This window comes from Cervus canadensis, chromosome 21 (genome assembly GCF_019320065.1).
Source record: "Cervus canadensis isolate Bull #8, Minnesota chromosome 21, ASM1932006v1, whole genome shotgun sequence".
NCBI classification, from domain to species: domain Eukaryota; kingdom Metazoa; phylum Chordata; class Mammalia; order Artiodactyla; family Cervidae; genus Cervus; species Cervus canadensis.
Window position 1 is genome coordinate 25,280,140 of NC_057406.1, and position 23,713 is coordinate 25,303,852.

The 23,713-nt window shown below is 40.5% G+C and overlaps 1 protein-coding gene across 3 annotated transcripts in view; it reads left to right on the forward strand.

The window, feature by feature from the left end:
- DERA (deoxyribose-phosphate aldolase) overlaps positions 1–23,713 on the forward strand; it is a 112,997-nt gene that overhangs the window by 60,035 nt on the left and 29,249 nt on the right. For all 3 annotated transcript variants that reach the window (XM_043440412.1, XM_043440414.1, XM_043440413.1), the window contains one exon: positions 997–1,125. In XM_043440412.1, the coding sequence (XP_043296347.1) occupies positions 997–1,125 (129 nt within the window). The remainder of the gene's footprint in view (positions 1–996; positions 1,126–23,713) is intronic.

Genomic DNA, 23,713 nt, shown 5'->3' on the forward strand with positions numbered 1-23,713 from the left:
CAATTTAATTTTATTGAATATAATGGGTTTTGGGGGTATATATGTGTGTGTATGTAGAAAATAAATATATATATTTTGAATTCAGGTGCTTTAAGAGTGCTATATAGAGCTCTAGAAGGCAAATGTGGTACTGGGGTCAGAGGTTAATAGATTCAAAGCTGCATCTCTGAATTCCTCCACAGCTGAATTTGTGTACATACACCCATCACTCCCTGTCTAGGCTCAACGCTTTTTAGTCCGATATATCGGTGGCGCTAGTGTTAAAAAAACCTGCCGGCCAGTGCAGAAGATGTAAAAGACACAGATTTGATCCCTGGGTCGGGATGATCCCCTGGAGGAAGGCATGACAACCCACTCCAGTATTCTTGCCTGGAGAATCCCATGGATAGAGGAGCCTGGCAGGCTATGGTCCATAGGGTTGCAAAGAGTCAGACACGACTGAAACGACTTAGCACTCATGTTTGCGTAGACAAATACCCTGGCAGAGAGTGGGGCAAACTGTTATGTCTTTATTTTCATTAGCAGAGCTCTCAGGAAAGGCCTGCTTTATATTCCAACAAGAGAACTTATTATGTGTGAATGGGAGAATTCAAAAGGACCGGAGGATTTTTTTTTTCTTTAGTTTTCAAAGTGATATACCCCTGTATATATGGTAGATGAATTTCTTTTTTTTCCCTAAGTAACCACCCTAAGGAAGCAGTAGAAATTATTTGTAATTTGCACGTCTTTATAATGATACTTTAAAAGCTCTGTGGCTTGGGACCTGGGGCCAGGGCATAGAAACTGTTTCATGGTAGCAAATGAAGGAGTTCCTTAGAACAGGAGGTGAACTGCAACAGAATGCTTGAGGCAATATTAAATTGGGGTGATTTTTTAGAAAGTGACAAATGGTTTATGTTTCCTAAATCTGAGATGGGTTCTACCAGTTCTAAATGGCTGCCAAGTTATGTTATCACTTGCCGGCTTTGTAACGGCCTCAATTATTTCCTTCCTCAGCCCTGTATGATGAGATTCGTCAGTTTCGCAAGGCCTGTGGGGAGGCTCATCTCAAAACCATCTTAGCCACAGGAGAACTTGGATCTCTCACCAACGTCTATAAAGCCAGTATGATAGCCATGATGGCAGGTAAGCATTTTATATTGAAATGATGGTATATATTGAATGGATGCTTTTAAGAGAAATTGGTAAGTCGAACCATTTGGCTATTAACTGAAAGTGCTAACCACTTGGAGGTTTGTTTTTTTTCTGTGGGAGGGGTCAGCTATTTTATGAATACATGTGCAGTGGGTAATGGACACAAACTTGGCTTTCTTCCGCGTTTTTGGGTGGCGTTTCATCACTGCATTATCCTTGAAAGGCAGTAGATGGCTCTCTTGTTAGTGAATTGCCTTCTGCGTTAGTCTTTGATTATTCATTCATCAACATATGTTAGACAGGAATTTCTTTAACTCTGACTTATTCCTCTCTGTGAATTTAAGTGTTTGATTTTTTTTTCAGAGATCCATATCCATCCTGTCTAAGGCAGCCTGAGCTTTTGTCTGTGTTTTATTTTTTTCTTCTTCTTAAATTTAGGGCAGTGTCATTGTTTTTTTTTTGAAATGTAGCTTGTAGTCTTTGTTTTCACAAACAGCAGGTCTAACTATTCATACACCCAAGCTTGACACTGATTCCTTTTTCTCACCTTGCAGGAATCAGTGAGTCAGTCTTGAGAGTTCCGTTTTTCGCTGTATCTCATACATTCTCTCCATCCTGTGTGCTGCTATCTTAGGCCACTCATTCCCCACACGGATCACTTCAACGGTCTTCTAACTAGTTTCCCAGTCTCTGCTTCTGCCCCCTTTCAATCTGTTCTCCACACTGTTGCCAGAATGATCTCTCAGGAATGCTAATTGGGTTGCGGTACTGCTTGTTTAAAATCCTTCGGTGGCGGCCCTTCGTTTTCAGGATACAATATAAATTCCTTCAGCTTGGCTTTGATAAAGGTCCTTCCGGAGACCCAGCCAGAGCCTCCGCGGTCGCCTCCTTTTCATGTGCGGGGCTCCGTGCAGTTCCCCGCCGTGCCCTGCAGGTGGCGCAGGACCTGCCGTTGTCGTGCACAGACTCGCTCTGGCCCAGGGGCTCAGTCGTTGCGGTATCGTGCCGGCTCTCTGGTCGTGGCGCGTGGGCTCCAGAGTGCGCGGCTCCGTAGTTGCTACCCTTGGGCTTAGTTACTCCGCAGCATGTGAGATCTTAGTTCCCCGACCAGGCATCAGACCCTCATCCCCTGCACTGCAATGTGGATTATTCCTCTATCAGATAACTTATCATACTGTACCGTGACGGAGTGTTGCATATTTAGCCGCCCTGCTAGTGGCTCCATGTTTGGATGAACATACGTGACTTCTCGGTTCTTAAATTCAGACCTCTATCGCAGCCACCCTCTAGATGTTTCTACTCATGTACTTTTCATTGAAGACTCTCAGACCTAGCGTGGTTCCCTGGAATTGTACTGAAAATCAGCCGACCAGGCATTAATGAAGCTGTTGCTCTGGTTTGCTGCTATATCCAAAAGATCTCTGCTCTGCTTATTTTATTTAGAGTGAAATCTCTGAAAATCTAAGGATAGGAAAGAATGGAACATTGTAATGAATGGGTCATCAGTTATATTGGCATTCCAAAGGTCCCCAATGATAGAAGATGCAGGAACCCTCAGGAGCCTGGGGAAAGCCCATTGGAATCTTAGGTAGACAGGTAGCCTCCCTTTGGGAGGCTAACCAGGGAGTTAGCCCAGAATGGTGTGATCCAGGTCACAGTGAAAGTGTATTCATTCTGCGTGAGCAAGCCAACCCTGTACCTATTGCTTAAAATAGGAACATTATTAGGTCCTCATGCTTGGACGTGCCTGTTCCACCCTCCACCCCAGCCTTTGCACCCACAGACAGAAGTGTGACTAGAAACAGGCCATCACCTGTCTCTTCCTGTTGGCTCGTACTCCTGTCCATCTTGTTTCTCTCCTTCCGTTTTTCATCTGAACAGTGTCTGATACTGTGAGCGGTAGAATTTGTATTTGTGATGTGCTTTACTGGATACTTCAAAGTTGTATTCCTTCATCTTCACACCAGCCCTGTAGCTGATGAAGAAACTTAAGGTGGAGGGACTTGCCTAAGATCTCAAAGCTAATTGATCATATAAGTCATTATCTGAACCCAAGTGTTCTGGTCTCAGGTGTATCGCTTTTTCAGTTTTAACTCATCCGTCTCCCAAGGCACTGTGCCAGACCTTATCATGACTCAAAGGCACAGTCTTTGTGAGATGTATATGGAAGCATCTAGCATTTCCTGACCACACTTTTTGCTTCTCATTCTGTTACGGAGGTATATAATAGAAATGAAGTCGTTTTTGAAAAAATTTTTAAGTGAAATTTGTACTGCCTTCACATTTCATCCTGTTTCTGTATTATCTAAAAACTTTTTTTTTTTGTTTTCTTCAAAATCAGCTTCATTGAAGTAAATTTATATCCAATAAAGTTCAAATGTTAACATGTATGATATGATGAGTTTTGACAATTTGTATATTCCATCTTCCCAGAAACAGCCTTTGTTCCCCTTTGCCGTCAGTTCCACTCTTTTTAACCTTCTGCTCCAGGTGCAATAACTGATCTGATTTTATCACCATGGATTAGCTTTGCCAGTTTCAGAACATTATACAGTGTGTATCTTCTGTGTTTGTTCACCTACATGCCCTGAGGTGTAACACCTGTGGGATCCATTCACATCGTTCTGTGTATAAGAAGTTTGCTTCCTTGTTTTTCACTGTACAAATATAGGAGTCGCTGAATTTATTGATATAAGGTGTTTAGAATATTCTCTTACTAGTCTGATGTCTGTAGGGTCTGTAGTTATTCTCCTTTTTTATTCTCAATGTCAACCATTTTTATTTTCTTTCCTGTTGTTGTTGTTCTTTGTTTTGTTTTGGTAGAAAATATAGTCTTGCTAGGGATCTGCCAGTTTTAGTAATCTTTTCAAAGAACCAATATTTTGCTTTTTTTGCTTTATCATTCAGTTAAAAATGTTTTCTAATTTTTCTAATTATTTAGAATGTTATCGGAGTGTTATTTAGAATGAAATGTTTAATTTCCAAATATTTTATGTTTCTATGGATATCATTATTACTGACTTAAAATTTAAAATTCTTTTATGCTCAGAGAATATCCATTTTAAGAATCTTTTGCCTTTTGAAATTAATGAGATTTATTTTATACCCCATTTTATGGCATATTTAAGTATCTGCCTCAAGTGCACTGAAAAAAGTGTCATTTATTTGCCAATGTCAGTCGTAATGTTCTGTAAATATCAATTAACTCAAGTTGGTTGGTCACATATTTTAGATCTGATTTTGTTTGGTTTTATTTTGGTCTACTTGTTCTATTAATTTAGTAACATCAAAGATTTCTGATCACTGATCGCCATAACAAATGTAATAGTAATGAAAATTTTTGAAACATTTCAAGAATTACCAAAACATGGCACAGAGACTTGAAATGGTACTGATAGACTTACTTGATGAAGGGTTGCCACAAATCTTCAATTTATAGAAAATGCAATATCTGTAAAGTGTAATAATGCAAAGTACAATAAAATGAGGCATACCTATATTCCTCTTTACACTTCATATGTCACAAATATAAAAACTTTACAGCAGTTCCATTTACACCCTCATTAGTGCCCAGAATTATTTTACTATTCTTCTTCTGCTTGTTTATAAACCCCTCCTCAAAGTGTTGTGATTTTTAATAGTCATTTGTCTTTTAAGGAAATTAAAAGAAGAAACCTAGGTAAAACCAGTCTTTTGCATGTGATTTCTTTCTCTCTTATTCTTCCTGTAGTCTGCTGGTGATTAGTTCTCTCAGATTTTGTTCATTTGAAAATGTCTTTTTTCACCTCCATGTTTCAAGGGTGGTTTACTGAATGTAGAGTTTTAGGTTACAGTTTTATTTTTATTTCAGTACTTAACCTTATTATTCCATTTCTTGGAATTCTGTTTCTTCCTGTTTTCCTGTAAGTAATGTTTCATTTTACTCTGGCTGTGGCCACCAATATTTTATCTTTATTTTTCACTAATTTGACTATGATGTGCCTAAGTGTGATTTTCTTTGTATTCATCCTTCCTTGGAGTTTATTGAGCTTCTTGGATTTGTAGGTTGTTGTTTTAGACATTTAAAAAAATATTTTTTCAAATATATTTTCTTTCCCAGTCTTTTTTTCCTTCTGGGACCCAAGTTCCTGAGTGTTAGATATTGTCCACAGCTTACTGGGGCCCGTTAACTTCAATTTTTATCTCCCCTCCAACCCCAGCCCCCTTTTTCTGAATGGCTAATATACATGGGTCTTTCTTAAAGTTCATTGACCCTTATTTTCTACCTTAAATTTACTTTTATGCCCATCCACTGAAATTTGTGCGGATTAACATTTTTAGTTTTATAATCCATTTATTATCTTTTAGAATTTTAATTTTTCTACTCTTTTCCATTTTTTTCATTCATTGAGATCATATTTTCTTTAAAATTCTTGAACATATTTGTAATAGCTGATTAAAAGTCCTTATCTGCTCATTTGTATATCTGAATTACCTTAAGGTCTTTGTCTTGAGCTGCCAGTTTCCCAATGCCTAAAAATAGTTGCCTTATATATTTTGTTTAGTTGTACAGTTATTTATATAACTATTTATAGCGGGAGAGCAAGTCTCATAACATTTATTCTATCATGTCTGGAATTCTTCATGGCTTTTGTTTTCCCATCGATTTAGCATCAAAAATCTTGGAAGGAGTTTCTCATTTACATTCATAATAATTTTTATCTTATAATTTTGATAGCCATTTCTATTATTATAAACCCAATTCTCTAAAGAGAGAGAGGTAAAAAATATATATAACTATGTTAGTCTGGTGTTATACATCACTGTAAGTAAACACTTGGTTATCCAGAGTGTGTTTACGTTTTTGGTCAACTAAGTGATCAGTAGCCTAGTTTTTGGTTTAATCTAGGGCTTCCCTGGTAGCTCAGTCGGTAAAGAATCTGCCTGCAGTGCAGAAGACCCAGGTTTGATCCCTGGGTTGGGAAGATCCCCTGTAGAAGGAAATGTGAACCACTCCAGTATCCTTGCCTGGAAAATTCCGTGGACAGAGGAGCCTGGGTTGCAGACCATGGGTTGCAAAGAGTTGGGCACAAGTGAGGAACTATCACTGAGGAATCTTTCATAATGTTTTAGAGGAAGGAGCCATGGTCGTGGGAGTTAGAAGACTTGGACTCTTGTTCTGTCCTACAGAATTTGTGACCCTTGAACAAATAAATTCATCTAATTTTCAGTTCAAATGAAGTAACACATATGATTTTGGTGTAGCTGTGTGTGCCAAGTCACTTCAGTCATGTCCAACTCTTTGCGACCCCACGGATTGTAGCCCGCCAAGCTCCTCTGTCTTTGTGATTCTCCAGGCAAGAATCCTTCTCTGGAGGATCTTCCCAACCCAGTGACTGAACCCGTGTCTCTTGAGGCTCCTACATTGCAGATGGATTCTTGGCCACTAAGCCACCAGGGAAGCCCTGGTATAGCTATAGGAGATAAAAGATACTGAGCTGGACTCTATTCTGTGCTGATCCTAAAGCTTATTGTATTAGTAGAATTGTTTAATGAATCTTACATTTGAATTTGTTTTGCCAGCTTTGGACTCTGTCTTAAAAAAGAAAGCTGTAAAAAAAAAAAATCTGATTCATTGAGAATCATAATTAGATGTGTCATTTTTTTTTATGGTATACTTCTCGGATATCATTGTCATTGTTTGTAATTCTTTCATGATGAAAGCTGTAGCAGCCACCTCAGCTCTTCAGCCATGTATGAGATCACTTATTCAGCAGCCACAGTGAGCCACAGAAATCCAAGAACCAACTAAAGTAAAAAATAAAAAAAGAAAGAAAATATTTTGAATAGATGAGATATATGTGATATAATCTGTATTATAGCAATAATGATAGGTAGCATTTCTTGAGCAATTACTGTAAGACAGGTACTTTTTAGGGGTTTTACTTATATTTAATCTTTACCGTAACTCTGCGAGGTAGGTATTCTTCTATGGTAAAATAAGAATTAAATTAAATCAGTTAAAAGGGTATCTTTATTGTAGGGACTTCCCTGGTGCTCCAGTGGCTCAGATGCTGCACTCTCAATGCAGGGGGCCCGGATTCAATCCCTAGTCAGGGAACTAGATCCCACATGCCCCAGCTAAAGATCCTGCATGCTGCAACTAAGAAATTAATAAAAGCAAACAAACAAACAAATAATAAAGGCAAACAAACAAACAAACATTTAAAAGAAAATATTAAAAGAAAAAAAAGGTTATCTTTACTGCTGTTTTGTATGGTCATTATTGTTATTTGTAAATATCCCAGGTATTTCTGTCTTCTTTACATCATTTCCTCTGTCTGTTGTAGCCTTCTTACCTCCTGATGGCCAGTTTTAAAGATTTAAGTGAAATTTTCATACTCTGTCAGATTTCTCTATGATCTTTTAAAGGCAAAGCTAATGGTTCATACTATCCTCCTCCTTGGATAGTTGTAAATACCAGTAGCATTTGTCATATAGTATCACCATCAGTTGTTTTACCTGTTAGGGGTATGTGTGTGTGTGTGTTTATATAAATATATATATAGTTATATATACATAGTGTGTGTGTGTGTGTGTGTGTATAAAACTATGAACCTCCTTGAGGCCAATGAGGTTCTTATCTTACTTATCTGTATTCCTCTGTGATTGCTACCATGTCTGACATCTAGGAAAGCCTAAGGAAATATTGTGGAATATACAAATGAATCAATGAGAAAGAGATAAAGAAAAATGAAAACAGGCAAAATGAAATTAGATTAGATTAGATCTAGATTCCTCTTTCCTGGTGTGTCGCAACTTTGTAGAGTTGGAACATGTTGTTTTGAGAGCAAATTTCTATTTTAACTGAAAAAAAAGTTAGAAAAAAATATACCTTTGGCAAGGAGATTATGTATACAAAGTATGGCTTGAGCAATCCAAGCAGTGTGGTATGATGTCTAAAGGGTTTCTTAGGATTCTCAGATAGTTCCAGAGGCAAGGAAGGGACCAAGGAAAAAACGTTTTGCCTTGAATTTTTCGTCAGTGAAATGGATCTTGGGACTTCCTTGGTGGTCCAGTGGTTAATAATCCGCCTTGCAGTGCCGGGGACTCGGGTTCAATCCCTGGTTAGGGAACTATGATCCCGAATGCCATGGGGCAACTAAGCCCTTTCGCAACTACTGAGCCCTTGTGCTATAACTAGAGAGTCTGTTTGCTGTGATGAAAGGTCTCATGCGATGCAACAAAGATCCTGTGTGTTGCAGCTAAGACCCGAATCTGACAAATAAATAAATAATTAATTAAAATAAAATATTTCAAAAAAAAAAGAGAAAATGGATCTTACTTTTTACATTAGTGGAAATGTGGTGAGAGAAATACAAAAAAAAAAAGAAGACGGTGAAGTAGGAGTAAACACTTTGAAGGGAATATAATCAGGGAAGAGAAACGAGCACCATATTTTTTTCATCAAACAATCCAAGAACAAGGTGATAGGAAGTAAGATAGAAAAGGAAACATGCTTATAGAAAAGAGAAGTCGAAAGCAGGTCATCTACTGCTCAGGGATTTCCGCCCAGCAAATGCACACATTAAGAATAACGCCAGATTGTAGGCACGTGGCTTTATCTTTCCGTAGCCTGGACTGTTCACACACACGCAACAGCTAACAAGCTCTGCTCTGAAGTTATGCTAGACCTTATCTTTGGAAATAATGCAGGCATGATAAATAAGGCTGGAGTAGAAAAGCACTAAAGATGCAATCATAATGTCATCAGGTTTGAATTGCTGATGAAGATCTATGGGAAGAGTACAAACATAAAAATATGGGGCTTGAGAAAAGCAGACCTTGAAGGGAATGCGAAATGAGTTTTGAACTTGGCTGGGATTTTGTAACGTATAGGAAATCAAAAATGAAAAAAGTAGGAACCAGGGGAGGGAATACTCGAAATGCAACCCAATAAGATCAAAGTAATACAGAAACAATGAGATGAAGCTGAGAAAAAGAGAAGAAAATAGAAGGGAAGCTATTAAATAAATAAAAAAGGGAGAAAACAGTGGGAAATTTGCTGTGACTGAAGGAAACCAAAACCCTAAAAAAAAAAATGCTGTGATTAATAGCAAATTAACATCTAAGACTTTTTTAAAAGTTAAAAAAATTTTAAATATGAATCAATCCTAGTATAAATGACAGTATAGATTTATTTTTCTAAAGACTGTCATAAGTCACACTGAGTCCTTCATCTTAGGCTGCAAATCTTTGTATCCTGAAGGAGTATTGATCCAGATGGCACATCCAGACCCCTGTGGTGTTCCAGCCTGTTTTTTTTTTTTTTTAAATAAGATCTTGCCTTTCATAGGAAAAGCATTTAATTTATGAAAAGTTTGCTTCAGTTGAAAGTTTATCACTGGGGAAAGCATAAGAATATAGATAGGTATTAGGTTAAAAAGTAAAGAATTTAAAGTGTAGATTTATTTACAGTTCCTTAAACCAGCCCTGAAAATTAAATCACTTATAGAGTAAAAACTAATTAACTTGCCATCTCATTCAAGGCCCCAAGCAAAAATTTCAGAGTGTTTACCTTCGCCCACCCACGCCCTCCCTATCCTTTGTTGAGTGCAAAATAAAAAACTCCTGAAGAGAGGACTTTCCATGTTTGCTGGTCTCCCAGCAGGGCAGGAACTCCTGATGGTGCATTTTGGTCCATGCATGTCATTTTTATTTTTTTTTCATGTATTTTTATTAGTTGGAGGCTAATTACTTTACAGTATTCTAGTGGTTTTTGCCATACATTGACATGAATCAGCCATGGATTTACATGTGTTCCCCATCCCGATCCCCCCTCCTGCCTCCCTCCCCATCCCATCCCTCTGGGTCTTCCCAGTGCACCAGCCCTGAGCACTTGTCTCATGCATCCAACCTGGGCTGGTGATCTGTTTCACCCTTGATAGTATACTTGTTTCAATGCTATTCTCTCAGAACTGCATGTCATTTTTAAAAACAGGTTAAGTCTATTTAAGCATTTAAGCATAAAGCTTTTTCTGTGCCTCCTCATGGCTGGACTTCTAGGGAGGAGGGGCAGGGAAGGAATAGCTTCTAAGCTCAGTTTTTTATGTGGTGTATACTAGTCTGTGTAAAATTTTACTATGTGAAATTAAAAAAAAAAAAAGTAACTCACCTTATTCCAAAAGCATATAACCGCCTTTTACAGACCTGGCTTGTTGAGAGAAATCCCCTGGGCAGAAAGACTTGCACATCGCCAGTGCCTAGAAAATGCTTCTTTATGGGATAGATCATCAGGTACAAGGACATCAAAATATACAATTGTAAACAACGTATATAAAATTCATTTTTTAAAAGAAATCTGTATTTTTCTCAGTAGAAGAATTAGGGATTTTTTTTTTTCTTAGTGAAATTCTGGTTCATGACTTGGAGGTGAGACCCATAGGTAGTTGCTTGTGTCTCTGAGATTGTTATTGATTTGTCTTTATTTCCTAACACGTTGATTTTTGTTATTTGTCATATAGTATCTGTGCCAGTTACTCACCTATTAGCAAATTCATAATTGCTGTGGAATTGAAATCCTCGAATGGGCCCCTTAGTCCTTTGCACTGTGGAGATACTTGATATACATATTTGGGGTTTCCCTGGTGGCTCAGTGGTAAAGAATCTGTCTGCAGTGCAAGAGATGCGGGTTTGATCCCTGGGTCCGTTGGGAAGATTCCCTGGAGGAGGAAATGACAGCCCACTCCAATATTCTTACCTGGGAAATCCCATGGACAGAGGAGCCTGGCAGGCTTTAGTCCATGGGGTCATAAAAGGCAGACATGACTTAGCAACTAAACCACCACCATACATATTTGTTGAATCATTTCCTGAACAAAGGTTAATAAATCTTGTAAAGTGAGTAGTTCACCAAATTCTTTTTGCAGTTGTCCTGAGGGAAAGTAGGGGAGGTACCTTATCAGCATTGAGTGGCTTGGAGACCTGAGGCTTGGAGGTTAAGTGACTCGACTGAGGCCACACGTGGAGGACGGAGCAGAATTCTGAAGGACTCAACCCCAGATTCCATACTTCAGTCACTGCACCATCCTGCTCTCTGCCCCGCCATCAATCTAGATTATGAAAGATAAGTTTAAGCTATGTTTGACCTTTGGAGGCCCAGAGGTATTTCTGGAGTCCCTGAATGAGATTTATATGTTGAACGGTACTTTTCTATGGAGGACACGAAAAATAAGACAATAGAGAGAGAATGTTTGGAGAAAAACTCTAGGGGGTGAGTGAGTGAGTTAGTTGCTCAGTCGTGTCTGACTTTTTTCAACCTCACGGACTGTAGCCCACCAGGCTCTTCTGTCCATGGGATTATACAGGCAAGAATACTGGAGTGGGTTGCCATTTCCTTCTCCAGGGGATCTTCCCAACCCAGGGATCAAACCCGGGTTTCCTGCATTGCAGGCAGATTCTTTACCATCTGAGACACCAAGGAATCCCCTAGTGGGTGGTAGACATGAAATACTCATGAAAGAGCCACATGAAGGCAAACCCAGAGCCTCACCCATGATAGACCCACAGCCAATCCTTGTTGAAATGAAAGGGAAGATTGCAAGAGAACCCTGAGCTCAGGTAGCTTCCACTGTATTTTTGTGTCTGCCTGCTCTGCTGATGGTCCCATGATGATGCACATGCAGGGTCATTCATATCAATGGCCACTTGAGTTCTGTACAAGGTTCTGGCTTGTTTTTAGATTCCCTTCCTTGGGGGTGCCCAGGGAGCAGCTCGCAGGTAGCAGTTGAAGTGGACCTTTTTCTTGTCCACCTGAGAAAGGATGAGGAGAGAGGTCAAGGCTGAGGGCCATATGAGAATGAAGGAGCAGAGGGATACGATGAAAGGGTGTGGAGGATGGAAATGGTACTGGAGCATATGTAGAAGGATGGCCGAGCATGGGATGAGGGAAGTTGAAACATTCTCATGAAGAGTGATTGAAAGGAAAGGGGACATCTTATTTGGGAAGAATGTGAGCATTGGGATTGTGATATTGTGTTCACATGCTTTTATGCACGCATATACACAACAAGGCATGAAAAGACATGCTTGTTATCTGTTACCCAAGGACAGAGGACTGGGACCTTACTTTTAGAAGATATAGAAAGATGGATTTTAGCCCAATATAAAGCAGAGTTTTGACAAAGTCAAGGTTTTCTGGAATTTGCATGGGCCACGTCAGGAAGTAGGAGGTATTCAAAGAACCAGTTGGGGTGACATCCCAGTGGAGCCAGTGTTAGATACATGGTACTCAGTGACCATTGGGGTGCTTTCTGCTTTGGAGGTAAATATGATCCTGAAAGAAGAAACATTGTATATGATCCTTTGAATCTAAATGTTAAATGCGATCCTTTGGATCTAAGTGTTAAATGTGATTCTTCAGGGTTGAGTCTGATACTGAAGGAGAAAAATATTTTACGTGCCTGCACACACACACACACAGGTTGTGTATGTATGAAATTTCTGGGTAGACATAAATCCAGGATAGATAGGGCCTTCAAATATGGGATTAATGGGAAAAGAGGGAGGGTATTGGTTTTCTAAACTGCACCCTAAGAAAGTACCAAGAACTGGGTACCTTAAAACAATGGATGTTTGTTCTCACAGTTCTGGAGGGCAGAAGTCTGAAATTAAGGTGTCCACAGGGCCCTCTCCTTCTGAAATCTGTAGCAGAGAATCCTTTCTTGCTAGAAAGCTTCTGTTGTTTGCTGGCAATACTTGGCATGCCTTGTGTGTGTGTGTTAATCATTCAGTCGTGTCCAACTCTTTGTGACCCCATGGACTATATATAGCCGGCCAGGCTCCTCTGTCCAAGGATTCCTCCAGGCAAGAATACTGGAGTGGGTAGCCATTGCCTTCTCCAGGGGATCTTCCTGACCCAAGGATCGAACCTGGGTCTCCTGTATTGCAGGTAAATTCTTTACTGTCTGAGCCACCAGAGAAACCTTGGCTTATATGAATAGATGTGTTACTCTCATCTCTGCTTCCGTTGTCATATGTCATCTTCCTGTGTATTTCTGTCTCTTCTCTTATAAGGACACCCATCATGTAATAGCCCAGCTTACATAGTAAGACTTTATTTTTACCTAACTAGTTGCAATTGAAATGACAGTATTTTCAAATAGGTCACTTTCTGAGGTTCTGGGGATTGGAACTTCAACATGCCTTTTTAGGGACCAGCATTGAACCCATAACAAAGAGAAGCAGCATTCTTGCACTATGGTTCTCTTGTTTCCTGTAAAGACCTGAAGAAGTTTCAAGAAAAATACATTGAGTCAAACCAGCAAACTTAAATTCAGGTACAAAAGATTGATTTTTCCCCTCTAAGCAGTGTTGGATGGCTCTGTGGATAGGGGAAATCTAGTAGATATTAAATATTTTTATCTGCAAAAAGCATTTGGTAAGGTTCTCAATAGGAGATTAATGGCTAAAATAAAGAATGAAGCATTAGGAGATAAATTTGCTTATGAGCGAGAGACAGAGACTAACAGTAGAAGGAAATACTTTTTAGATTGGAAAGGAGTGACATACAGCACTAGCCAGGAATCAGTTTTGGGACCTATGGGTTTTTCACTTTATTTTTATTGGACTTTGTAATAAAAATACAGATCTTCAAACAGTGCAAGACAGAGTGAGTAATACTACAAGCATCAGTAATCAAAAGTTATTCTCTATCATAAACTAAATGACTGATAATAAATACTGACACGAGACTACACAATGTACCATAATATTATAAAATGGAGCAAGCGATTCTCCTGTGTTCTCTTTTCTTCTGCAAGGGTGAATATTTCTTTATTTGTTTTTCACAAAATATTTGCAGGTTTTTCGGTTTACTTTGTAAGCCAAATCAATGAAAAAATATTTTTTTAAACTTGGAAAGATGTGTTAACTAAGAGAAAAATTGGTCAAAGCAAGACAAAGGTTATATTGCCATCCTTAGAATAAAGAAATTAGGGACCCTGTGTGTTAAATTGCTCAGTGAGCTACTGAATAAAAAGACTTCGGGAGTGAGAGGGCATTATTGAAATCATCAGCTTACTCTGTAGTCATGGCTTTAATGGAAGCATATGCAAAAAAAGGCATCGTTAGAATGATAAAGCTATATATCTGAGGGAGTGAAATATTATATAGTATGGGGACTTTTTTTCTTTTCCTTTTTAAAAGTTTTAATATAATGGCTCTAAAAAAACTATAAAATTAAGTAATTGTACATGTAGCTTTTGCCTTCCCAAGAACTAGTTAAGTATGTGGGAAGAATACTTTTCAAATTGGAATGTTGCCTGCAACTCCTTCTGTCTCAGTTACTAAAAGGTCTTTGCAGATTTCTGTCTGTTTTTTCTTGATTTGTACATCGTCAGATAAGCCAAGAGGAATAGAGCAACTAAACGTTCAAAAATTAACTCATGAAAGTTCCAAATGTTTTGAAAGCTGGAAAGAATAAGAGAAACTTATAGGATATAGAGGAACTTTTGTTCATCTCAAAGCTTTCATTTTATTAGGTAAGAAAACCAAGATTCAGACAGGTCAGATTCATAAGGAAATTACCCCAGAACAAATGAGTCAAAACACAGTCTAGACCGAGGTTCTCCACCCGGCTTGCAAATTAGAATTTCCTGAAGAGCTTCTTCCATAGACTGTTGAAAAGATCCTACCACCCAGAGATTCTGATTTTAACCATCTTGAATGGGAGCATTTGAATGAGTACTTTAAAAAACTCCCTTCCTGTGTCTACTAGGTAGGCAGGAATGAGAGCCTTTGATCTGGAATGTAGGTTTCTTGATGATAAGACAAGAGTCCTTTCCACTCATCTTAGTAGTTTAGAAATTATTCAGGGAGAGAATTACAAATTCAAGAGGAAAAACCTTTAGCAGAAACAGTCCACAATGAACAAACTGAATGTTCCGGTAGTTAGTTTACCTTACAGAAGGCTCGTTGGGAACTCTGAACCTGTATTCCCGTAGAACAAGATCATGAATGGTTATTTGATCTCTGTGCCAGCCCTGAATTTAGCCGACAGAGTAACTGAAATTTCACACCACAACAGTAGTTCTGTAGGTCCTAACCAACACATAACAGTGTTTTATGGAAGGACCTGAATTTGTATTTCTAATTAGGTCTATGAACATTTTTCATCCTTTTTTTGCCGCCTTGATAATACTGAGGTCCCTCTTCCCTTCATCTGCAAGGTATTAGGTTTAGGACTTGAATGGGGACTCCCCGCCCAGGTTCGAGCTGTGCTGGGGGGTGGAAGGAAATGAAAAAGTGAGGGGTGGTAAGGGATGGGGTAGGACAGAGGGCCTGGAGGAGGGACTGGTGGGGAAGAGAAGGGTGAGATTTTCTGTCCTCCTAATACCTAGGGTGTTTGTTTCCCTTGAACAGGCTCATGCAGCAGGTATTTTATGAGCATCTAATGTTTATCAGATGCTGTTCTGGGCATGGAAGGCCACAGTCCATGGGGTCGCAGGAGTCACACACAACTCTACTATTAATAAAACAGAACAACATTCTGGGCATTGGAAAAGATGACAAGAGAGAGGGGAGAGAAAAATAAGCAGTAGCGCCTTCCCTTTAAATGCCGACAACGTCTCTTAGTCTGGTGAGAAGGTGAAAAAATGAGGTTTATGATTTGCCCTATTGGGAATGGTAGGGGTTGTGGGTACACTTACTTTGGGGCTTCAGGAACATGCCACCCTCTGGAGGTCTCACAGAGGGATTCACAAAGCAAGTGGAGGAGTCATTAGGTGCAGAGAAGGAAGGACATTTCGGGCAAAGAAGCTCATGCCCTTTTATATCTGGAGCTGTGAAGAGCATGCCATGGTGAGAACACTGATATGATTAGGGTGGAGATGTGGCAAGTGAGTGGATGAAGCGAGTAAGCAGCCTGAGGCTTATGGCTCTGCTATAGAATTTGCATTCCTGTCTGCGGGTGTGGAAAGTTTTTAGCCTTGGCAGTTTATAGCTGGGAAGTGAGTGATCGACAAATTCATTCATCCATTTCTTTCTCCACTATGTGCTAGGCACTGGGGATGAAGATCAATAACGTGCCCTTTCTCCAGACTCCCCGTCCTCCCTTCTTGCTCTCTGCAGTAGGAGAGCAGTGATCAGAATTTCATTTTCAGGGGAGTGTATTTGGGGGGAGACCAGGAACCCTTTAGGAGGCTCTTGTCACAATCTGGTGACCAGGATGAGGAGCTGAACCTGGGCAGTGTGGTGGGGCTGGAGAGGAGTGGACGGCTGAGGGGGATATTAAAGGGGTGGAATGATTCCCAGATGGCACTGGTGGTAAAGAACCCATTTTCCAATGCAGGAGACATAAGACTCGGGTTCGATCTCTGGGTCGGGAAGGGCCCCTGGAGGAGGGCATGGCAACCCACTCCAGTATTCTTGCCTGGGAGAATCCCCATGGATAGAGGAGCCTGGCGGGCTACAGTCCATAGGGCTTCAAGAGTCAGACACGTCTGAAACGACTCAACACATGGCACGAGGCTTTTTTCAGCCCAGGAAGCTGAACCTCTGCTTCCTGTTAAAAGGTCCTCCACCTGTTACCAATCAGGGTTCTTGGCCTTAATCAATAGAAATTGACTAGAGGCCAGACAGGAAATTCAGGCAAGGCTTTACTGGGGTCTCTGCTGAAGTAGGGGGAAGGGAGGAGTGAAATCAAGTAAGAGGTTCCCTGTTCCCACTCTGAGTTGGGATGAGGTGGTTCCTTATGTGGGGTGAGGGCAGGGTTGTGTCCGGGGTCAGGCTGGAGGGGTGACTTAGGTGTTTTGCTCACTCCTTAGAGGCTGTTGTGTACAAGGGTACACGTGCAGTACCTTGCTTTTGCTCCCGGATCTTCGGAAGTGGCAGTAGGGGTTTTCTGATCTCTGTTACCTTTCATTCAGAATCTGTCCCAACTGCACATGCACACAGTTATTTTTAGTCTCATACAGTTTCTTTGTATTTTTGTGGCTCAAGGAGAGGTGTTGTCCAGGTACAGTTGTTGTTATTGTTTAAGTCACTAAGATCTATCTGACTTTTTTGAGACCCCATGGACTGTAGCCCGCCAGGCTCCTCTGTCCATGGGATTTCCCAGGCAAGAATTCTGGAGTGGGTTGCCATTTCCTTCTCCAGGGGATCTTCCCAACCCAGGGATCGAACCCACGTCTCCTACATAGGCAAGAGGATTGTTTACCACTGAGCCGTCTGGGAAATCCTTCCAGGTACAGGCATTCCAGCAAAAGGTCCCAGATCCTAGACCTGTCTCATAACCTGTTCGTTTGTCTCACCAGCTTGTTACAGGACCAACCCACCAGAGTCTCACCACTCCTCCTCTGCTCTTCTGTTCTTGTAACAAGGAGAAGAATTTTAAACGAAGTCTGTGTAAGGCTATGAAGATAAAAGAAAAGAGAAGTTATTTTTATATTTAGAAAACATTAGCAAGACAAGGCACATAAGCAAAATGGAGAACGAATGCAGTTATTTCAGTGATTTGGGAGCAAAAAGGAAATTCATGCTTTTACTTGAATTATCTTGATGCTTTGGTTTCCTAGTGACCTAAGAATTCGTGTTATAGTATGCTTTTTGTAAAAAATTTATCATCAACTGGGACATCGAAAGTTAAGTTTCCTGTGTTACAAAGCTGCTAAATTGGGCAGGGGACAATGGGGGAGGCACTGTCAATGAAACAGGGAAGAATTTAGATCATCCGTGTCACACGAAGCCAGCAAAAGGCTGTTTGTAGAATGTTAGCTGCTATCACACTGGTTTTATATTAACATTCTAGTGAATAATTAAAATTTGCCTGTTTATTTTTTAATAAAAAGGAAAAGCGTATAAATTACCGCAGAGTTTATAATGTTATCTCTAGTCGCGTTCATGGATGTGGCAGTTTCTGAGTAGGACTGTGGATAAGATAACTTAGTTAAAAAGCAGATTTTCTTCTGCTTTTTCCTGTGTTCTCATCTCATAGCGTTCATTATTCTAATGCCATTCAAAAATATAAAATGGAAATCCTTAAAACTATCACTTGGAGACATTTTCATTAGAGATGGTATTTTCTAAATTGAGTGGTTATTGAATACATTTTTCTGCTGAAATTATTTTTGAAGTACATTTCTCACTTTCATCCTCTGTCCTTATATAAGCCCACACCCAGGCATGGCTGATAACTCTGTCTTCCCTCTTTGCTTTTTTTTTTTTTTCCTCTTTGTTTTTTTAACCATACAGACTCCCGTGAGGTGATCAGTGTGCTGAGTTTCTCAGTCATGTCTGACTCTTTGTGACCCTTTGGACTGTAGCCCACCAGGCTCCTCTGTCCATGGGATTTCCCAGGCAAGAATACTGGAGTGGGTTGCCATTTCCATCTCTACCGAATCTTCCTGACCCAGGGATCGAACCTGCATCTCCTGTGTCTCCTGAATTGCAGGCAGATTCTTTACCTGATGAGCCTCTGGGGAAGCCCCATGAGGTGATGAGGGACTCCTTTATAATTGAATATAGTTTTCTGTTGAACCCACCCTTCTCCACTATTGCTTTTCCTGGTTATTCCTACAGGACTAGACTGGAAAGATTCCAGATTTTTATTCAAGTAATTGACCCAGGGTAAAAGCACCTCACACAGAGATGGGAAAGAGATTCAGGCTCAGAAACAAGGAAGAGGACACAGGCATTGTGAAGCCGCCGTCTGTGGGCTTGGGTGATGTTGCATTTGATTCTCTTAAGGATGTACATTGTTCAAGTAATTCTACACCCAAAAGGGATTACTGAACCCCACCAATTTCCAGAGGTGGGGTGGTGGCCTGGATTTGTGTCTGTTAGTAGGAAGAGTGTTAGTAGGTAGTAAGGGGGAAAATACAGCTAAGGAAAGACAGGAAGAGAGTCAATGGTATTAGAGGAAGAATCTTCAGAGGATGATGAAGTGATGAATAGGAGAATTTTAAAAAATATTTATTTATTTTTGTGTGCACTTGGTCTTCGTCGCTGTGCGGGCTTTCTCTGGTTGTGGTGCGTGGAGGCTGCCCTCTCGTCGTGGTGTGTGTGCTCCTCACTGTGGTGGCTTCTTGTTGCAGGATACAGGCTTTAGATAGGCAGGCTTCACTAGTCTCAGAGTGAGGCTCAGTCGTTGGAGCTCATGGTTTCCCCGCTGCATAGGGGATCTTCCCAGACCAGGGATCAAACCTATGTCCCCTGCATTAGCTGGTGGATTCTTAACCACTTGACCACCAGGAAAGTCTGACTAGGAGAATGTTAACGTGGAATGACGTGTCTCCTGTTCCCCAGGGTCAGAAATGGGAGAGAGGAAGCATTTGGCTGGAGACTCATTCAGAGTTCAGATGCTTTGGGAGCTTAGAAAGGAATTCCCAAAGTGTTCCTTTCCTTAGTGCCCCAGATAGGTCCAATCAAATAAAAGTAGAATAATGGGCTTCCCTAGTGGCTCAGACAGTTCAGAGTCCGCCTGCAATGCAGGAGAGCTGGGTTCAATTCCTGGGACGGGAAGATCCCCTGAAGAAGGGAATTGCTACCCATCCAGTATTCTTGCCTGGAGAATCCCATGGACAGAGGAGCCTGGTAGGCTACAGTCCGTGAGAAATGACTTAGCAACTAATGCTAATCAGTATTCTTGACTGGAGAATTCCATAGACAGAAGCAGTCCAACACTTACTTTCATTTTCAACAGTCACTAGGTACTTTATAACCAGAAGGTTATAAGCTTTGAACTATTTGTTGAGAGATTCCAGATGGGTAAAGAAATACCAGGTAGGAGCCATCGGGTGTAACCTTGACTTCACGCATGACCAGGAACCAGCCAGATGATTGGCAGAGGACATGGGGATACCCCTGCTCTTCAGAGCCTGCTGCCCTCTGGGGGTATCCCTTTTCTCTCCTATTCCTTCTTCCTTAGCTGGTCCCTGCCTGTAACTGTGCCCTTGTCCTCTCCTGAAATTCCTGAAATTCCACCCTGTCTTGGGCGCGGGGACAGTCCATTCCTCTCTTCTCTCCCTCTGCATCTGATGCTCTGCTTGACCCGGGGCTGCTTTCCTGGCCGTGCCCTCCTTTCTCATCCCTTTGTTTGTCCCCTGCTTCATCCTGGGGAAGCACCCTGGAGAGTTGACTTTGGATTTGTTCCGAAACATATGTGACCTAACTTCAGTCTTTGGACTGTTCAAGACCCACTCCTGGGACTTCCCTGGCAATCCAGTGGTCTGCCTTCCAGTGCAAGGGATGTGGGTTTGATCCCTGGTGGAGGAACTAAGATCCCATACACTGCAGAGCCACTAATCCTGTGTGCCACAACCAAAACCTAGCATAGCCAAAAGTAGTAATAATAATAGATGCATTCCTTATCACCTGTGCATGTGATGTCTTTATGAAAAAATTTTTTTACTGAAGGATAATTGCTTTACAGAATTTTGTTGTTTTCTGTCAAACCTCAACATGAATCAGCCATAGGTATACATATCTCCCCTCCCTTTTGAACCTCCCTCCCATCTCCCTCCCCATCCCACCCCTCTAGGCTGATCCAGAGCCCCTGTTTGAGTTTCCTGAGCCAGACAGCAAATTCCCATTTGCTATCTGTTTTACATATGGTAATGTAAGTTTCCATGTTACTCTTCCCATACATCTCACCCTCTCCTCTCTCCCCATGTCCATAAGTCTGTTCTCTATGTCTGTTTCTCCATTGTTGCCCTATAAATAAATTCTTCAGAACCATTTTTCTAGATTCCATATATGTGCATTAGAATACAATATTTATCTTTCTTTTTCTGACTCACTTCATTCTGTATAATAGGTTCTAGGTTCATCCACCTCATCAGAACTGACTCAAATGCATTCCTTTCTATGGCTGAGTAATATTCTATTGTATATATGTACCACAACTTCTTTACCCATTCATCTGTCGATGGGCATCTGGGTTGCTTCCATGTACTAGCTGTTGTAAATAGTACTGCATGTGATGTCTTTTAAAAATATAGGTTCTTACATTGGTTTTGTCGGACTGCTGTGATAGTACCCCACACTGAGTGACTTAAACAATAGAAATCTAGGCAGCCTGGATGGGAGGGCAGTTTGGGGGAGAATGGATACATGTATGTGTATGGCTGAGTCACTCTGCTCTGCACCTGAAATTCTCACAGCATAGTTAATGGGTTATACTCCAATATAAAATAAAAAGTAGAAAAAAACCCCTCTATTTTGCAGTAGTTATGTACAGATATGAGAACTGGACCATGAAGAAGGCTGAGCAATGAAGAATTGATGCTTTCGAATTGTGGTGTTGGAGAAGACTCATTGAGAGTCTCTTGGACTGCAAGGAAATCAAACCAGTCACTCCTAAGAGAAATAGACCCTGAATATTCATTGGAAGGACTGATGCTGAAGCTCTAATATTTTGGCCACCTGATGTGACATGTAGAGACCTTGATGCTAGGTACGATTAAAGGCAAAAGGTGGGCCCTATGCATGCGGCCTTCAATAGTTGCGGCTTGCAGGCTAAGATGATGCGGCTCCTGGGCTCTACGGCATCGGCTGAATAGTTGTAGCACACGGGTCTAGTTGCTTTGTTATGTGTGGAATCTTTCCGGATTGGGGATCAAAGTCAGGTCTCCTGCATTGGCAGGTGGATTCTTACCACTAAGCCACCAGGGAAGCCCTCCAATTTTAGCTTTTGAAGACTTGAACTTTAGTTTCTTCCTCTATATTTTATTCTCTTGAGCTCCCAGTATTTTCTCTCTGTTGACAAAAATGGTTCCTTTCTCTCTGCTTCTTTGGTAACTTCTTCAGATAGATTGGTTTATAGAGGTATCATTTGCTAGTCCTCAGAAGTTACTTCTCTACCAGAAATCTCTGATGTTCAGTGACTTTGCACTTTGAGCTTTTCCTAATAATTCTACCAACTTTCTCAAATCACCATTCACCTCCTACTTTTCCTTCCATGTTTTATTTAGTTGGACTTTGACTCCTGTCACCCAGTGTGGATGGAGAGTTAGGGGTCCAGATAGACATAGCTGGTAGTTCCTCGAGATCTCAGCCAGGCAGAGCAGAACATGTGTAGGGGGTGATACTTTGTTTTTGGCTGCAGAGAGCGACCACAGAGAGAGAGGCATTAACAGATGTAGTGTACAGTTGAATTTCTAAGTCAGAAGAGTGAAAGCAAAGAGTCCAGGGACTGCATCAGTTAGGATTGAGTGTGGTTACAGATAGCACAGAAGTGAACAGTGATGGTTCAAATAAATAAGGAATTAATTATTTTTCTCATAAAACAAGAAGTCTGGAGGTGTAGCCAGCTACTGCTATTGGTTCATCATCATTGTCTAGATTGGTACCTCAGTTATTCGCTTGATGTTTCCCTCATGGGTGAAAGATGGCTGCCAGAACTCCGGTCATCACATTTACATTAAAAATTGGAAGAAAGCAAAGTCAGTGCCACTTCATATTGAAGGAAATAGTTGAATTGGGCTAGGTAAGATTTCGACAGGCAGAAAAGAAGGAGGGTATGAAGTTGATAAGGCAGAGGATGTTTTTGCAAAACAATAATCAGTCTGATTTAGAAGGCAGAAGTGTGCAGTGGTGAAAAGCCTGGACTTTGACTTAGAAAAAGCTGTGTTAAATTCCATTCATGAGATTTAAAAACTGTTATCCTAGGTTCCTCAATATCTATAACCCTTTGTTTCATCATTTGTAAATGGAAATAGTAAGGATAACCTGCCTTCCTAGTTATTGTGGAGATCAGATGAGAATAGATGCATAAAGCCAAGCACCTAGGGAGTTCTTAGCAAAACAAAAGACCCCTCTCCTCCTATTGTTATATTATCATCATCAGAATTAGCTAGAGTCCAAGATACTCTAGGGTGGGCAGAAGAAGGGAACAATGGAATATTTGGCTAAATTCAGACCCTGGAGACTGGAAATTTTAAGATTTTGCTCTTTAAGCAGCTGAAGGTTGTGAAATGAAAAATGCCACCATCAAACCTGTCTTATCTGTTCATCCCATATTTCAACAATTTTTAGGGCTTCATACTTAAAAATTTTTGTGCTCTTTTGTTTCCATGTATTAAATATAAAAACCTGGGCCAAGTCAACCCAGAGAACCTTCTTCTTTCTCAAGAATAAATTGATGGTATTTGTGACAGAAGCACAAGTAAATGGATCGCTAGCATAAGTTGACACTGTTCACTGTCTGTAACCCAGTTTTCTAAATGCCTTTTTCCCTTATAGGTTATCATTGTGAATCCCATTTCCTGTTTTTGGTAATCAACTTAACAGCTGAAATTTTTTCTTCACTGAGGTTTTACATTTTAAAGTTACCTATATATTCACTTTGAATTTTGACATTTAATAACTCCCCTGAAATACCTGGGAGAAATTACATCTATGATAAAACACGTACTTCAGAGGGAGGGAATAAATGCCACACTCAAGGCAATTATATAGGCTGTATTAAAAACATTAAATATGTATCGAAATTTTAAAATATAGGTTTAAAAGGAATGTAAATGAGCTAACATATACATATTAAGAAACTGTTTCTATTCTGTTTGTGGGGGGCGGGGAATCTCCTAAAGAACCAGTAGCCTTA